The sequence below is a fragment of the Nannospalax galili genome, unplaced genomic scaffold (assembly GCF_000622305.1).
Source record: "Nannospalax galili isolate Female #2095 unplaced genomic scaffold, S.galili_v1.0 scaffold518, whole genome shotgun sequence".
Classification (NCBI taxonomy): domain Eukaryota; kingdom Metazoa; phylum Chordata; class Mammalia; order Rodentia; family Spalacidae; genus Nannospalax; species Nannospalax galili.
Window position 1 is genome coordinate 3856932 of NW_008342851.1, and position 15527 is coordinate 3872458.

Here is a 15527-nt window from a genome sequence, read left to right on the forward strand (position 1 = left end):
GGCCTCATAAATAGGAGACAAGCACTCTAACATTGTGGTATATCCTCAGCCCCTTGCCTTCAATTATTAAATAATATTTTATTTTGTTATTTAAGTAAAATATAAATTTGCCTAAGCTTGATACCAGATTAGAGCATTGAAGGATGGATAGCACACTCAGAATAATTCCAGGAGAGGTTACAAGGCAGAGTGATTTCTAATGTTAAGGCAGAGAAAAAAGCCATTGAATTAAGGCCATGGAGACTGAAAGTTTTCTCTGAAACATTTTTTTTTTTTGGTCTTTTTGAGACAGGGTCTCTCTATAGCCCCAGATGGCCTGGAACTTGCTATGTAGATTAGGCTGGCCTTGAACTCACAGAGATCTGCCTGTCTCTGCCTCCTGAGTGCTGAGATTAAAGGTATGCACCAGCATGTCTGAAGCATTCTTTTAAAAATAGCTTGGGAGGGGCCAGGCTTAGTGGCGCACACCTTTAATCCCAGTGCCCAGGAGGCAGAGGCAGGTGGATCTCTGTGGGTTCAAGGCCAGCCTGGTCTACATAATGAGATCCAGGACAGCTGGGGCTATAGGGAGACCTTGTCTCAAAAAGACCAAAAAAATGAAAATTAAAAAAATAGCTTGGGAGATAGCTCAGCTGGTAAAGGGCTTGCTGCCAAGCCTTACAACCTGAGTCAGATCCACAGAATCCACATGGTGGAATTTTGAGAACCAACAGCTGAATGTTCTCTAACCTTCAAACTCACCCTCACATATTTTGTGTGTGTGTGTAAGTGCATATGCACATGTGGAGGTCAGATCAATAGATAGGGGTTGGTTCTCTCCATGGGTTCTGGGGATCAAACTCAGGTTGCTTTGCACAGCAAGCACTTTTTTACTCACTGGGCCATCTCACTGTCATGCAACTTTAAAAAAATATATGTGTGTGTGTATGTGTGTGTCTCAAAAAAATAAAGTCAAAAGACTATACATCTCAATACATACACATATATAATTTTTTTCTCCTGAGACCCCACATTAATTGGGGAATCTTTATTTTTATCACATATGTACAAGTACACATTTAAAGCACTCATAATTATGAGCTGCGTAAGGCAAATGTGTACAGCATTTTCCCAATCCTGCAGCACTGGAATGGTGTTGATTAAGAGACACCACTTCCAGGAAGCAGGAGAAATCCACCAAACATGGAAAGTAGACAGTCAGTTATTACTATATAACAATCAGGGTCCACAGGTCCTAGAAGGGTAACGAAATTTAGAGGTCTTCAGAGGAGTACAGGAAGAGCCAAATGACACATTTTTGCAGTCCAGGCTACTTGGGAGACTAAGACAGAAGGACCACCTGAACCCAGGAGTTCCAGGCCAGAGTAACGTAGTGAGATTTAAGAAAGGAAGTGGAGAGATAGATGGCTCAGTGGTTAAGAACACTTGCTGTTCTTCCAGAGAACCCACATGGTAGCTAATAACTGTTCGCAGCTGGTCCCAGAGGATCTGACACCCTCTTCTGGCCTCTGCTGGCATTGCACACATGTGCTACACTTACAGACATGCAGGCAAAACATGTATCAGGAATCTGAATCAGCAAAGTTTGGGACAAGCAAGGTGGTTGACTGTGGTTTGCAATCTTGAGTCTAGGCCCAGTGGTCTCCAGCTGGATGCTCTGTGTGTGTAGCAACAGCTCTGGCGTGAGGCTTTGCAACTGAGGGATGCAGAGGATTATGATTAGAGTAGGAGCTGAGAGGCTGTCCTCCCAGGGTGTTCCTACAGTATCAACAATATCTGCATCTCTAGCACAGCATCTTTACTCATCACCCTGGTTTTGAATGCAACGAAAATGGCAGACCAACTGATGTTATCAATTTTTCCTCCAGTCCTTATCTAAAGTAGAAATGAATTGTATGGCAAAAGTTAACTTCTCGTAGGTGCAGGCTGAGTCTTGCCTGGACAGCAATCTGCAAGGCTCGTTTATTCTTCAGCCTGGTTTCCAGGAAGCTCAGGTGGCATTTCAGTGCCATGGGCTAGTTTGGAGGTTCTTTCACACATGTGGTTGTGCACCCTTGAAAAATAAAACAAGACTTTGAAGAGACGGTAAATAGGAATACTCCTCCAGGTAGTCCTCAGCTGCTCCTCAATCCAGTGTCTGTGACAGTTTTACAGCTTTCCTCTCCCTGTCTCCAGGACAACAGCCCCACCCTGCAGCTAGAGTACCCCTGGGCCAGGAGCTGATACTACATATTCCTAGCTGAAATACCAGGCTCACTTTCACTGCTTGAAAGTGACATAAATACCCTTCTTGACTTTATACACAGAGTATTGAAGAATTAAAAACACTGGGGAAAGGATGTGGATAAGTGTGCTGGATAGCTTTAGTGTCAACTTGACACACCTGGGTTGAGGGGGCCTCAATTGGGGAATTTCCTCCATAGGACTGGCCTCTGGCCATGTCTGTGGGCATCTTCTTGATTGTTGAGCGATGTGGGAAGGCCCAGCCTACTGTGGGTGGTGCCATCCCCTGGGCAGGTGGGCCTGTGTTGCATAAGAAGGCGGGCTGAGCAGGGGCCAGAGGAGCAAGCCAATAAGCAGAGTTCCTCCATGGCCTGTGCTCCAGCTCCTGCCTTCAGGTCCCTGCCCTGAGTTCCTACTTTGGGCTCTCTGATGAACTGGGACCTGGGAGATGTAAGCCTAATAAAACCTTTCCTCTCCAAGTTGGTATTGGTCAGAGTATTTTATCACAGCAATGGAGAAACAAACTAGGACAATAAGCTTTTTTTTTGCCGGGGGTTGGGGGGGGTCTTTTTGAAACAGGGTCTCCCTGCAGCCCCAGCTGGCCTGGAACTCACAGAGATCCACCTGCCTCTGCTTTCTAAGTGCTGGAACTATAGGCGTGCGCCACCACGCCCAGCTTGGATAAGCTTTTAAAACTGGAAATTAAGCTGGGTGTGGTGGCATACTTCTTTTAATTATTTTATTATTTTATTATGTGTATTCATGTATTGCCTTCATGTACCTGTGTCGTACAATGCCTGTGGAGGTCAGAAGAGGCTGTTGGATCCTCTGGGACTGGAGTTATGGACAATTGTTAGCTGCCATGTGGGTGCTGGGATTCGAACCCGGGTCTTCTGCAAGAACAACCAGTATTCTTAACCACTGAGCCATCTCTCCCGCCCCAGTGGCATACTTCTTTAATCCTAGCACTTAGGAGGCAGAGGCAGGCCGAACTTTGTGAGCTCAAGGCCAGCCTGGTCTATATAGCATAAAGCGCATTCCATGCTAGTCAGGGGTATACACAGTAAGACCCTGTCTCAAAACAAACAAAAAGACTGGAAATTGCTACACTTTATTTTTTACTTTCTAGATTTGCAGTGCCTGGCAGTCTCTGTTCATAGGTTTTCATGGATAAATGAAGACGTTTCTCTAGTCATCTACTGCTGTTGGAGAGGTTCAACCTCTTTACAATTTTTTTTTAATTATTTTTATTTTATGTGTATGTGTGTATTGCCTGCATGTAGGTAAGTGCACGCATGTCATGCAGTGCCCTCGGAGGACAGAAGAGGCTGTTGGATTCCCTGGAACTGGAGTTATGGACAGTTGTTAGCTGCCATGTGGGTACTGGGATTTGAACCTGGGTCTTCTGTAAGAACAGCCAGTGTTCTTAACCGCTGGGCCATCTCTCCAGCCCCATCTCTTTACAAATTTTATAGTAATTATGATATATATATGTACATACATATATTAAACAATAAAATGTGAAGAAAATTTATATTAGCTATTTTCAGAAGTCCCAACCTCTTAATCCTAACAACTAATTACATGAAAAGAAACTCTTTCTTTCTTTCTTTTTCTTTTCTTTTCTTTTCTTTCTTTCTTTTTCTTTCCTTCTTTTTTTAAAATTTTTAATTGAATTTTCGTGTATTTCATATTTTATACCCCCTTCCCCCTTGGCACCCTCCCATAGCCCCCCCCCCCACTGGAGTTCATACATTCTGTCATTTGTGTTAAGGCCTATCCCCTGATTGTGCCCCTTGATGTCCCTTAGTGCAAGTTCATCCATTGGGGTTTGGTCAGCCTATCTAGAGTCTCCCCAAAAAGATCAGCTCTTCCTCACCCAGCAGTAATCAGCTGTCAATAATTCTTTGACTAAGATTGGGGCTTACTGTTAATGTCCACAGTTCTGTACTGGGTTTTTGACTGCCTAAGTTTTTTTAAACTTAATATTTTATTTATTTATTTATTTATTTATTTATTTATTTAATGTGTATGTATGGCCTACATGTAGGTAAGTGCACCTGTGTCATGCAATGCCCGTGGAGGTCAGAAGAGGCCATCAGATCCCCCAGGACTGGATCCCCCTCAGACTGGATCCCCTGGGACTGGAGTTACAGACAGTTGTTAGCTGCCATGCAGGTGCTGGGATTCAAACCCGGGTCTTCTGCAAGAACAGTGTTCTTGACTGCTGAGCCATCTCTCCAGCCCCTTGTCTGCCTAAGTTTGCATGATCTTGTGCATGCTAACACCATTGCTGTAGTTTTGTATGAGAAGGGTCCCATGTAGCTGTAGGACCATTTCCATATGGTCATGCACTGCCTCCCTGGCTCTTACAATCTTTCTGCCCCCTCTTCCACAATGGTCCCTGAGCCTTGGATGAGCGGACCTCAATATAGGAGTCCTGTCCAAACACGACACGCTGCAGACTCTTTATTTTCAACACTTTGGCCCTTGTGTTCCTGGCCCTCTGTTGCATGAGGGAGCTTCATTGATGAGAATTCAAAGATGAATTAGTGTTCTTTTCATCTCCTGTTCTATGTTCCATCAGTCTTAGGTTTAGAGGTTGCATCCGGATGTGCCACTTCTGCTTGGGCAATTCACAGAGAATCTCTGTGTTTGACCAGTGGTGTAACTCTGTAATAATCTCTGTTAAAAAAGAAGCTGCTTTGATGGGTGGTGACTAGGATACTTGTCTATAAATTTAAGGATCCATATTTTGCACATAGTAAGAAATTACATTTTTCTGGGAATGTGAGAGCCTTGGGGTTTTCTATGACCTCTCCAGCTATGTGTAATTGGCTAGGTTTACCAATTACACACATAGGCACCACATATGAATTTCCTCCCATTGAGTGAGCTTTAAGTCCAATTAGGTAGTTGTTGATTACCCCCAAGATAAAAGTGCCACTACTGCACCAATGTCCTTTGCTGTGCTGGTCATTGATGTGATTTTTAGGCCTTAAAGCTAGGGCTGGACCCTGTCTCAAAAAGACAAAGTAGTATTAATAATAATAATTAATAAATAAAATGTTTTAAATAAGTAAATGAGCCTCCTGACAATCATTTGAGAATGTTACAGTCATTGCTTCCATTTTCCCAGCCAGGATCCTAGGATACATTGCTTTCCCGAGGTCCCATGGTCACATGGCTGCCTAGTCATGGCTCTAGGACTCAGGTTTGGTTTTGTGCAGGTAGGGAACTTTCCTTTTTGTTCAACCCTGGACACCATTGCCTGTCAGGTGGTAAGTGTTTTAGAGTACTTTGGGTATCTGTCCAGAGAATTATATTTTTGTGTGAATATTCTCATTATAGCTTAGGGTAAAAATTGGGTTGTTTTACTGTTTTTGAGACTGAATCTACCTCTGTAGCCCTGACCGGCCTTGAACTCATGGTAATCCTTCTGAATCTGCCTCCCAAGTGCCAAGATTTCAGCTGTACACCACCATGCTAGCAAAAAACTGTTGTCTACTTCCCAGTGTGCTTTGAGACATAATTTGGGTAAATTCATGTTTTAATTGATAAAAATATATTGTTTTTAGGAACATGAGAGAATTTCAAGAATCCATGAAGAGTTTAAGAAAAAAAAGAATGTGAGTAAAACAGTTTTCTTCAGAGTATTCTTCTTCAGGTACACTGGGAATAACTGACAGACCAGGTCTGGTTTTTTTTTTAAGCTAAATTACAGGAGTCCTCCCTTACCCTCTTTTTTTTTCTGTGTTACCCACAGTCCAAAAGCACTAAATGGAAAATCCCAGAAATAGTTCGTAAGTTTAAATTGTGCACCAGTATGCGTAACATGATGCAAGCATTTGTCACCCTAGATGTGAATCTTCCCTTCATTCAGCACAGCCACCCTGTATGTGCCGCCTGCAACTCTCACCAGCATGCAGGAATCAGCCTCGCTCTCACAGCAGCCCCTGCTGGACTCCAAAAAGATAACCTGCATTACGTTAAAGTAATAATGACCCTAAAGCACAAGATTAATGATGCTGGCAGTTCCCTATAGTGTTGTCCATTGCCCCATTGTATTGTTATTAGTTCTACTATAGCTAATTTACAAATAATTCAACTTTATCATGGATATGACAATCAACAAACATATATATGTGTGTGTGTATATATGTGTGTGTGTGTGTGTGTGTGTGTGTGTGTATATATATCTATACTGATATTTATCCATCTAGCATCTACTTGGCTCAGGACTCTGGTTTTAGGCATCAATGGGGATCTTATGGTATATCCCCCTTAGACAAAGGCAAGCCTGATATATTTCCATTTATTTATTTTATTATTTTTTTTTGGTCTTTTTGAGACAGGATCTCCCTGTAGCCCCAGCTGGCCTGGAACTCACTATGTAGACCAGGTTGGCCTCATACTCACAGAGATCCACTGGCCTCTGCCTTCCAAGTGCTGGGATTAAAGGCGTGCAACCACCACACCTAGCTTCAAAGATTTATTTTTTAATTGCGTGTGTGTGTGTGTGTGTGTGTGTGTGTGTGTCTGCATGTGTCTGTGTGTGGATATGTACACAGGAATGTAGGTGCTTGAAGAGGTGTCAGGTCCCTCTAGAGCTGCAGTTATAGGCAATTGTGAGCTCCTTGACACATGTGCTAGGTACTGAACTCTGTTCCTCCAGAAGAAGAATATGCACTAGTAACCACTGAGCCATCTCTCAGGCTCATATATATTATTTTTATTTGTTTATTATTTATTTAATTTATTTTTCATAGTCTCATGTATCCCAGATTGACCTTAAACTTGTGATTCTCTCATCTCTACCTCCTGAGTGCTGAGATTACTAGCATGCACACACCATCATGCCCAGCTTGTGTGGTCCTTGGCATCAAACCCAGGACTTTGAACATGCTAGGCAAGCATTCTGCCAACTGAGCTACCTGCATCTCAACCCCTTTTTATAATCTTTTTTTTAAAAAAAATAAATAAATAAAAGCAGTCTCAGCCAGGTGTGGTGGCGCACGCCTTTAGTCCCAGCACTCCAGAGGCAGAGGCAGGTGAGTTTAAGGCCAGCCTGGTCTACATAGTAAGTTCAGGTCGGGTGGGACTACAGGGAGACTCTGTCTCAAAAAGACAAAAAAAAAAAAAAAAAAAGTCTCACAGGGCTGGAGAGATGGCTCAGTGGTTAAGAACACTGGCTGTTCTTGCAGAAGATCTAGGTTTGAATCCCAGCACCCACATGACAGCTAACAACTGTCCACAACTCCAGTTCCAGGGGATCTGACAGCCTTTTCTGTCCTCTGTGGGCATTGCATGCCAGGGGTGCACTTACATGCAGGCATGACACTCATACATGTAAAATAAAAATAATAAATATATTTTTAAAAAGCCAAAAAACAAGATAGTCTCACTTTGCCACCCTGGCTGTCCTTGAACTCAGAGAGATCCACTTGACTCCACCTCCCACTAGGATTAAAGGCATATGCCATCATGCCTGGCCCCTTTTTATATTTCTTAAAATGGTACTTAGGAAAATGGGTGGCTGCTGAGCGTCTTTTTTTTTTTTGACCCCTGTCCTCAATGCAGTCCACTTCACTCTTTCATAGCCAAGGGCTGGCATGGATCTCTGTCCACATTTCCTTCCAAAGAATTATTTATACATTTTTCTAACCCTACATTTCACTGAATTTCACAAGTCAGGAGATACTGCATGGAGAGACACGTATTGATATTTCCTATACTTTTTATGTATTTTTGACTATAAAAGATACTGCTACTCTTTGTACATACCTCTAGATTGTGCTTGAACCTAAAACTACTCTAGACAGGAGGCTACCTTGTTTCTAAAGTAGGAAGCTTAACTGCTATTCTAATTGTGCAGGTTTCTACTGTCTAGAGCTGTTTTCTGCGTGATAATGTGTGTTCATCAATGAGGAGAGCAAGTGCTGAATAATGGCTTTGTTTCTTTCATAGGATCCTTCATTTTTGGAGAAAAAAGAGCGCTGTGATTACCTCAAGAATAAGCTTTCTCACATAAAGCAAAGAATTCAAGAATATGATAAAGTAATGAATTGGGATATACAAGGTTATTCTTAAGTTTTATTTGAAGCTAGTTTTATAGCCAATTTGACTATTTATTCATTGTCTTTTTTATGTTGGTCTCTGAGGCAGACAAGCAGGTGTTTCCTGTGGCAGCATTCAAGGTTAAAGGGTGTGATTTCACTCAAACATTTCAGAACGCTTTCAGGCCTACTAAGGGCCTTTCCTGAGAACGGCAGAGCCGTGTATTCACCTGTGTGTGGTTTCATCTTCATCTCAGTAAAATGCACTGCCATTTTAGACGTGCTGCCCTTGGGGAGCGGGGGTGATGAGCAGGCAACTGTGAGTTCTGACATATTTACTCAGGCTGGTTCCTAGGACTTTTCTAAGACAAGTTTTTCTTCCTAAGACAAATTCCTAGAAGATTCTTCCTAAGGAATTTCTTGAAAAAGACTCAAATCCAAGATCAACACAGTCAAACATTATGGTCTTGAGCAAGTGCCTGTTTTTCCTTCTGTAAAATTGAAACTTTAAAAAAAAGTACCTACCTCAGAGACGGTTATGAGGACTGAATGTGTTCCTATTTGTCAAGCATTCAGAACAGAGCCTGGCTCTTTGTAAGCACTACATTACTGCTATGAACAGTAGATATGCTGGTGAGATGGAGGAGGTACATGGCACAGAATGAGCTTAAGGAAAGGTCTTAGCAAGCCTCTGCAACCACCTGGAGGCTGTGGGTTCCATCATTTTCTTTTTGTGCTGTTCACTTTGACCATGTGTATGCTTAAGCAGAGACTTCCCTACTGTTGTGTAGCCTGTGAGGGACCCTCAGCCCTCCTGTCTTTTATAAGAATCACTATACACATATCTCCATGTCCCTCAGCCCAGCCTGTCCTTTGCACGTGTGAGAAAGCTACCTCTCCCTTTGATTCACTGGGATGCTCCATCTCACTAAGGATCATTTTGACAGCTGGGCGTGGTGGTGCATGCTTTTAGTCTCAGCGTTCTGGAGTAAAGTTCAAGGCCAGCCTGGTCTGCATAGCGAGTTCTAGGTCAGCTGGGGATACAGGGAGACCCTATCTCAAAAAGACCAAAAAAAAAGAACCTTGAAGAACCTTGGCTATTGTTTTTTATTCATGAAAAATGTTTTTTTCTAGTATGAACAAAAATATCTAAGAAAAATTTTTTTTAAGGAAATCATTGGTGGGTTGGAAATCATGGGTTAGGGATGTGGTCCAGAGGTTAAGGATTTACCTGGCATAAATGAGAATTTGATCCCCAAAAGAAAAGAAAAAAGAAAAGAAAAGGGTTGGCAATGTAGCTCAGTTGGTAGGGTGCCGGCCCAGCATTTTGGAAGCCCTACATTCAGTCCCTGGCACTACATAACCTAGTGTGGTGGGGGATTCCTATAGTCTAGCAAAAACTCATCACTTTTGATTGCTGTTCAGCAGAGTCTATCCAGTAATTTCCTTAATATGGAATTACCATTTCTGCCCAGTATAGTTTCGTTCAAACAGTTAATATTCAAAAGGGTTTTACAAAGTGGTGCCAAAGTACAGCATGGAGCAGGCAGAGGCTTAGAGATGTGTTTTATTTTGTGGGTCCCCTACTGCTTATGGCTACTGTGAATTAAGGGGTTACCTTAGGGAAGTGTGAGGCCTGGATGGAGCCCTAGTGGGAGCAGTCCCACTTTCATGGGACCATTTCACTTTAAGAGCACCAATAATTTCACACATGTAATCTGAGCACTTCAGAGGGTGAGGGTGGGGTAGGAGGATTACAAATTCAAGGCCAGTCTGAGTTAACAGTGAGACTCTCAAAACAAAACAAAAAAGTAGAGATGGGAAAGAAGCACCAGTGCTTTAAAAAAAAAAAACAAAAAACGTAAATATAGTGGCACATGCACGTTTTCCCCATGCTCAGGAGGATTTCAAGTTCTGAGCCTGCCTGGGCCACAGAGCACCCTCACACCCTGTTGTTTTTTTGTTTTTTCTTTTTTCTTTTTTGAGTTAAAGTATTGCCATTTTGTACATTGTAAAATGTTAGGTTAGCATTAAAATTAAATGTTAGAGACATTATGAAACTTTTACTATAATTGTAAATGTTAATCTTTTAAAACCAATACTTGTAGCACAGATTTAAAGAAATTTTGTGTCAGTTCGTCCATGTATTAAAATATTAATCACTCCAGTTTTGCGTGTTCTCTTTATTGATTGGTTTCAAGCATTCCTGTGTTCAGCCTGTTCTTGAAAATACTTTCCTTTTCAGAAAAGAAACTGGAAAGTCACAGAACACCTGTAAGTCACAGTGCTTGGGTGACTCACTACTTTCCCCTCTCTTGTTTTTTGCAAGAATTCAAAGTCAAGCAGGGTGTGGTGATGCATGCTTGCAATCCCAACACTCAGGAGGCAGAGGCACCAGGAATCCCAGAAATGTGTTAAAAAATATACTGGACTAGGGGTGTAGCTCGGTGTTAGAGCACCTGCCCACTCTCTTGCTTTAATCCCCGACACTGGAAAAAATACATAGCAATACATTTATTACAGAAAATTCAAAAAATGAAGATACTGCCATACTCCTCACACAAAATTGCCCATCATGCCATCCTAGAGGTGGTCGCTGTTAGCACTGGGGAGCTCATCCTGCTGTCCCTTCTGTTTCATGTGTTCATTTATGAAACAGAAAGATACGAGTATGAGTGTATTGCCTGCATATATGTAAGTGCACCTGTGTTATGCAAAGCCCGCAGAAGTCAGAAGAGGGTGTTGGATCCCCTGGAACTGGAGTTAAAGACCATAGTTAGCCACCATGTGGGTGCTGGGAATTGAACCTGAGTCCTCTTCTAGAGCAGCCAGTGCTCTTAACCACTGAGCCATCTCTCTAACCCAAGATTTATTATTATTATTATTATTATTATTTTAAGATTTATTACTTTTAGCCTAGACAAAAAAAAAAAAAAGATTTTTAATAATTACATGTATGTGTGTGGGTATGTGCATGTTAATGCAGGTGCCCTTGGAGACCAGCAGTGTGGGATCGCTCTAGAGCTAGAGTTACAGGTAGTTATGAGCTGCCCACCATGGGTGCTTGGAACTGAACTTGGGTCCTCTGCAAGAGTAGTATGAGCTTTTAACTCCTAAGCCATCTCTCCAGCTCATGTTTTTTATTTTGGGGGGGTAAGGAGGTTTTTTTCAAGGGCCAGGGTCTCCAGATAGCCCCAAACTTGCAGAGATCTGCCTGCCTCTGTCTCCTGAGTGCTAGGATTAAAGGCATGTACCACCACACCCAGCCCCTGTTATGTTTTAATTAAGAATAAAATTAATGGGGGCTGGAGAGATGGCTCAGCGATTAAGAGCACTGAGTGCTCTCGCAGAGGACCCGTGTTCGATTCCTAGCACCTACATGGCAGCTATGAATCATCCTTAACTCCAGTTCCTAGGGGAATCTGAAGCCCTCTTCTGACCTGCATAGCATTGCATGACATGGGTACACTCATATATGCAGGCAATACAGTCATACACATAAAATGCAAATAAATAAAAAAATTTTTTTTTTTTTAGTCTTTTTGAGACAGGGTCTCCCTGTAGCCTGAGCTGTCCCTAGAACTATGTAGACCAGGCTAGCCTCAAACTCATAAAGACCTGCCTGCCTCTGCCTCCCAAGTGCTGGGATTAAAGGCCTGCAAAACCATGCCCAGCCTAGATGTAACTTTTGTGTGGCACTCATTCAATTTCTTTATTTGATGGAAATGTTAGCCGGAACTCACTATGTAGACCAGGCTGGCCTTGAACTCACAGAGATCCGCCTGCCTCTGCCTCCCAAGTGCTGGGACTACAGGCGTGCGCAACCATGCACGGCATAAAAATATTTTTTAAAAAAATTAATGGCACGGTGGTACCTACCTATGATCCCAACACTCAGGTAGTAGAAGCAGGAGAATCGGGAGCTGAAGATCAGCCTTGACTATACAGCAAATTCAAGGCTAACCAGACTACATGAGAACACTGGCTGCTCTTACAGAGGACCCAAGTTCAGATCCCAGCACCCACATGGTGGCCAATAACCATTCATAACTTCAGTTCCAGGTGATCTGATGCCCTCTTCTGTCCTCCTCGGGCATTGCATGACACAGGTGCACTTGCATGCAGGCAATACACCCATACACTTAAAAAATAATAAAATAGTTTTAAAAAACAAACACAACAAAACAAACGAAAAATAGGCTTGTGCTATTTTGCTTTCATTATTGGCTAAAGCTTGGTCAGAGAATTTTTCTGAAATTAGAATTTTAAGCATAAATTGTTTACCATTTGTATTAGTTACTTTTTGTTGCCATGGGAAAACCCTATGACTAAGGTAACTTACAGAAGGAAGAGTTTATTTGGCTTATGGTTCTAAAGGGATAAGAGTCCATCATGGCAGGGGAGGTGTGGCAGGAAGCAGCTGGAGCAGAAAGCTGGGCACTCACATCTTCAGGCACAGGAACAAAGAGCAAAAGTGGGACACCTCCAGCAAGGCCATAGCTCCTGAAGGTTCCATGACCCTCCCCAAACAGTACCACCAACTGACCAAGCATTCAAATTCTTAGAGCCTATGGAGGAGAATTATTCAAACCACCACACCATTTATTTCAATGTAATTCATTGAATTAATGTAATGAATGTAATTTCATTGTATTATCATTGTCTTAAGGTGTTTGCTGTTTGTATTCTAAGATAGAAAGAGCAAGGAATGAGAATTAGGTCTAAGCTGTGTGTCCTCAGGTAAGTCCACCTGACGATGAGCAAGAGATCAGGTGACAGAAAGTACCTGCAGTCATGTTGTAAACCATGAAGTCGATGGACATCCTGACAGTTATGTGGTTACTTGTAGGAAATTTAATATATTATTAAGAAAGGTTGGCATGGCTACATTACATAATCAGGGCTTCTTTGAAGGGCTATGTGTATTGGTACAGCCCACTAGTTTCACAGTGGCATCCGCATATTCATATTCAAGTGAGTCACAACGACTGAAGCCACAACATCCTAGTCGATGTGAAAGAAGGAAAGAGGAGACTGGAAAACAGGAGGTCTTTTCTGATTAACAGGATGAAGATTCTGTACCTTTCTTTATAAAGAGGGAAAGTGGGGCCCGAGGAGATGGCTTAGCCAGTAAGGCACTTGCCTCACAAGCATGAGGATCTGGGTTTGAGCCCCAGAACCTACATAAAAAGCCAGGTGTGGTGGTGTGCACTTGTAATCCCAGCAATGACAAGATGGACAGGGACAGGCAGATCCCTGGAGCTCCTGGCCAGCTTGCTTAGCCTACCTGACAAAAGTTCTAGGCCAATGAGAGACCTTGTCTCAAGCAAAAGGTGGAAGGTGCCTGAAGGACAGCCCTTTGAACTCCACATGCAAACATACACATGTACATGTGTGTGCCCATGTACACATAAATACACATAAAGAAAAGAGGGAATAGGGGCAGGAGAGAGGGGGAGGGCAGTAGGGGAAGAAGGATGAGTAAGATCGATGTAAAATGAAATATTTGTATGAAAATGTCATAATGAAATCCATTACTTTGTATACTAACTTAAAAAATAAGTAAGTTTGTTCCAGGCATGGTGGTGCACGCCTTTAATTCCAGCACTTGGGAGGCAGGGGCAGGTAGATCTCTGTGAGTTCAAAGCTAGCTCAGTCTACATAGCAAGTTCCAGGCCAGCTGGGGCTCCAGGGAGACCCAGTCTCAAAAACACAAAAATAAGTAAATAAGCTTATTTTATACCTTAGGCTTCCTGTTTTTCTACCCATGAAGATGCTTGAAACAGGCTCTAATATACCATGATCAAAATGTAAATATAAGTGGTATTTACATGTATGTGTGTGTGTGTGTGTGTCTTTTTCTGCTACTCAAAGAAGTACATTTAAAAGAAAAAAGATTCCCAGATATTAGGAGCTTTTTGGGCACTCCACCTCCAGGTATAAACTTAAAGACTTAATTCCTTGGCCCTGTAAATGCTTTGGAGAAGCTAAAGTTATAACAAAGTGTTAGACTCAAAATAGGCATTTGCCAAGACAGGTTGAATTATAAAGGTTGCTCTGTTTATACTAAGGCACCCTTTTATGGTAGCAATTAGAGCAGTAATTACCAGTTAGCAGGGAATTTTTGAGGGAGTATTCATAAGTCAAGAACTTTTTACTTTTTTTTCTTTTTGCATGAGGTTTCATTGTGTTGCCCAGGCTGGCCTCCAACTTAAGGGCTCAAGTGATCCTTCCTCTCCATCTCTTGAGTATCTGGGACTATAGACTTGCACTAGCATGCCTGGTAAGGAACTTAATTCTAATCCACAGAAACTAAAGCTGGTTTGTTTAAAGGGAAGAAGAATTTATTCACATCTATTATGTAGCTGACAGAATTGCAGAGGGTGCTGGAGAACTGAGGTTGGCCCATATAGCAGGATCAGTGTCAAGGTCACCTCTAGAAGCCATTTGTTGAGAAAAGCTCCCTTCCTCTCTGTGTGTCGAGTGCACCACTAGCCTGTCCATCCTCCTGCTGGAAGCATGCACAACTTGGATGCAGAATGAGATGTGAGTGCCTTGCTCTGGGTGAAGGGAACATGGATAGCAACAGCCTCTTTAGCTTCAGCAGGTTAGCTGGGCCTCTCACTGACAGCCACCAATGGGGAACTCTTCAAAAGCACATAAGGGGATTGGATGCTGACACTCAAAAACAGAATACTGATTGTCCTACTTGTTAGGAATTTATCTTATGTTTTAAATTTTTTATTACATTTATTTGTGTGTGTGTGTGTGTGTGTGTGTATATGTGTGTGTGTGTGTCCTCACATGGGTGCCACAGCATGTGTGAGGAAGTCAGAGGATTTCTTGTGGGACTGGGTTCTCTCTTTCCATCATATGGGTTCCAGGGATTAAACTCAGGTCCTCATACTTGGTAACAAGTGCCTTAAAACACTCAGCATCTCACAAGGCCCTTAGCTTACCACTTAGAGAATTGGCCAGATACACAGCCATTGCCAGAATGTCCTTACCTTTCAAGCTTCCAGAGCTGATAGGGGTTGGAGAGATGGGTCAATGGTTAAGAGCAGTGGCTTCTCTTATAGAGGACCCAGGTTTGATTCCTAGCACCCATATGGTGGCTAACAACTGCCCATAACTCCAGTTCCAGGGGATCTGACACCCACTTCTGGCCTCCTCTGGCTTTGCATGACACAGGTGCACTTAAATACATGTAGGCAATAAACTCAAACACATAAATTTTTTTTTTTTTTT

At 42.4% G+C, this 15527-nt stretch overlaps 1 protein-coding gene across 2 annotated transcripts in view; it reads left to right on the forward strand.

Moving 5' to 3' along the window:
* The window catches only part of Marveld2 (MARVEL domain containing 2), a 35335-nt gene extending 26039 nt beyond the window's left edge, over positions 1-9296 (forward strand). For both annotated transcript variants that reach the window (XM_008838852.3, XM_029566321.1), the window contains 2 exons: positions 5802-5852; positions 8191-9296. In XM_008838852.3, the coding sequence (XP_008837074.1) occupies positions 5802-5852; positions 8191-8313 (174 nt within the window). In that variant the 3' untranslated portion in view covers positions 8314-9296. The remainder of the gene's footprint in view (positions 1-5801; positions 5853-8190) is intronic.
* The last annotated feature ends 6231 nt before the right edge of the window (positions 9297-15527 follow it).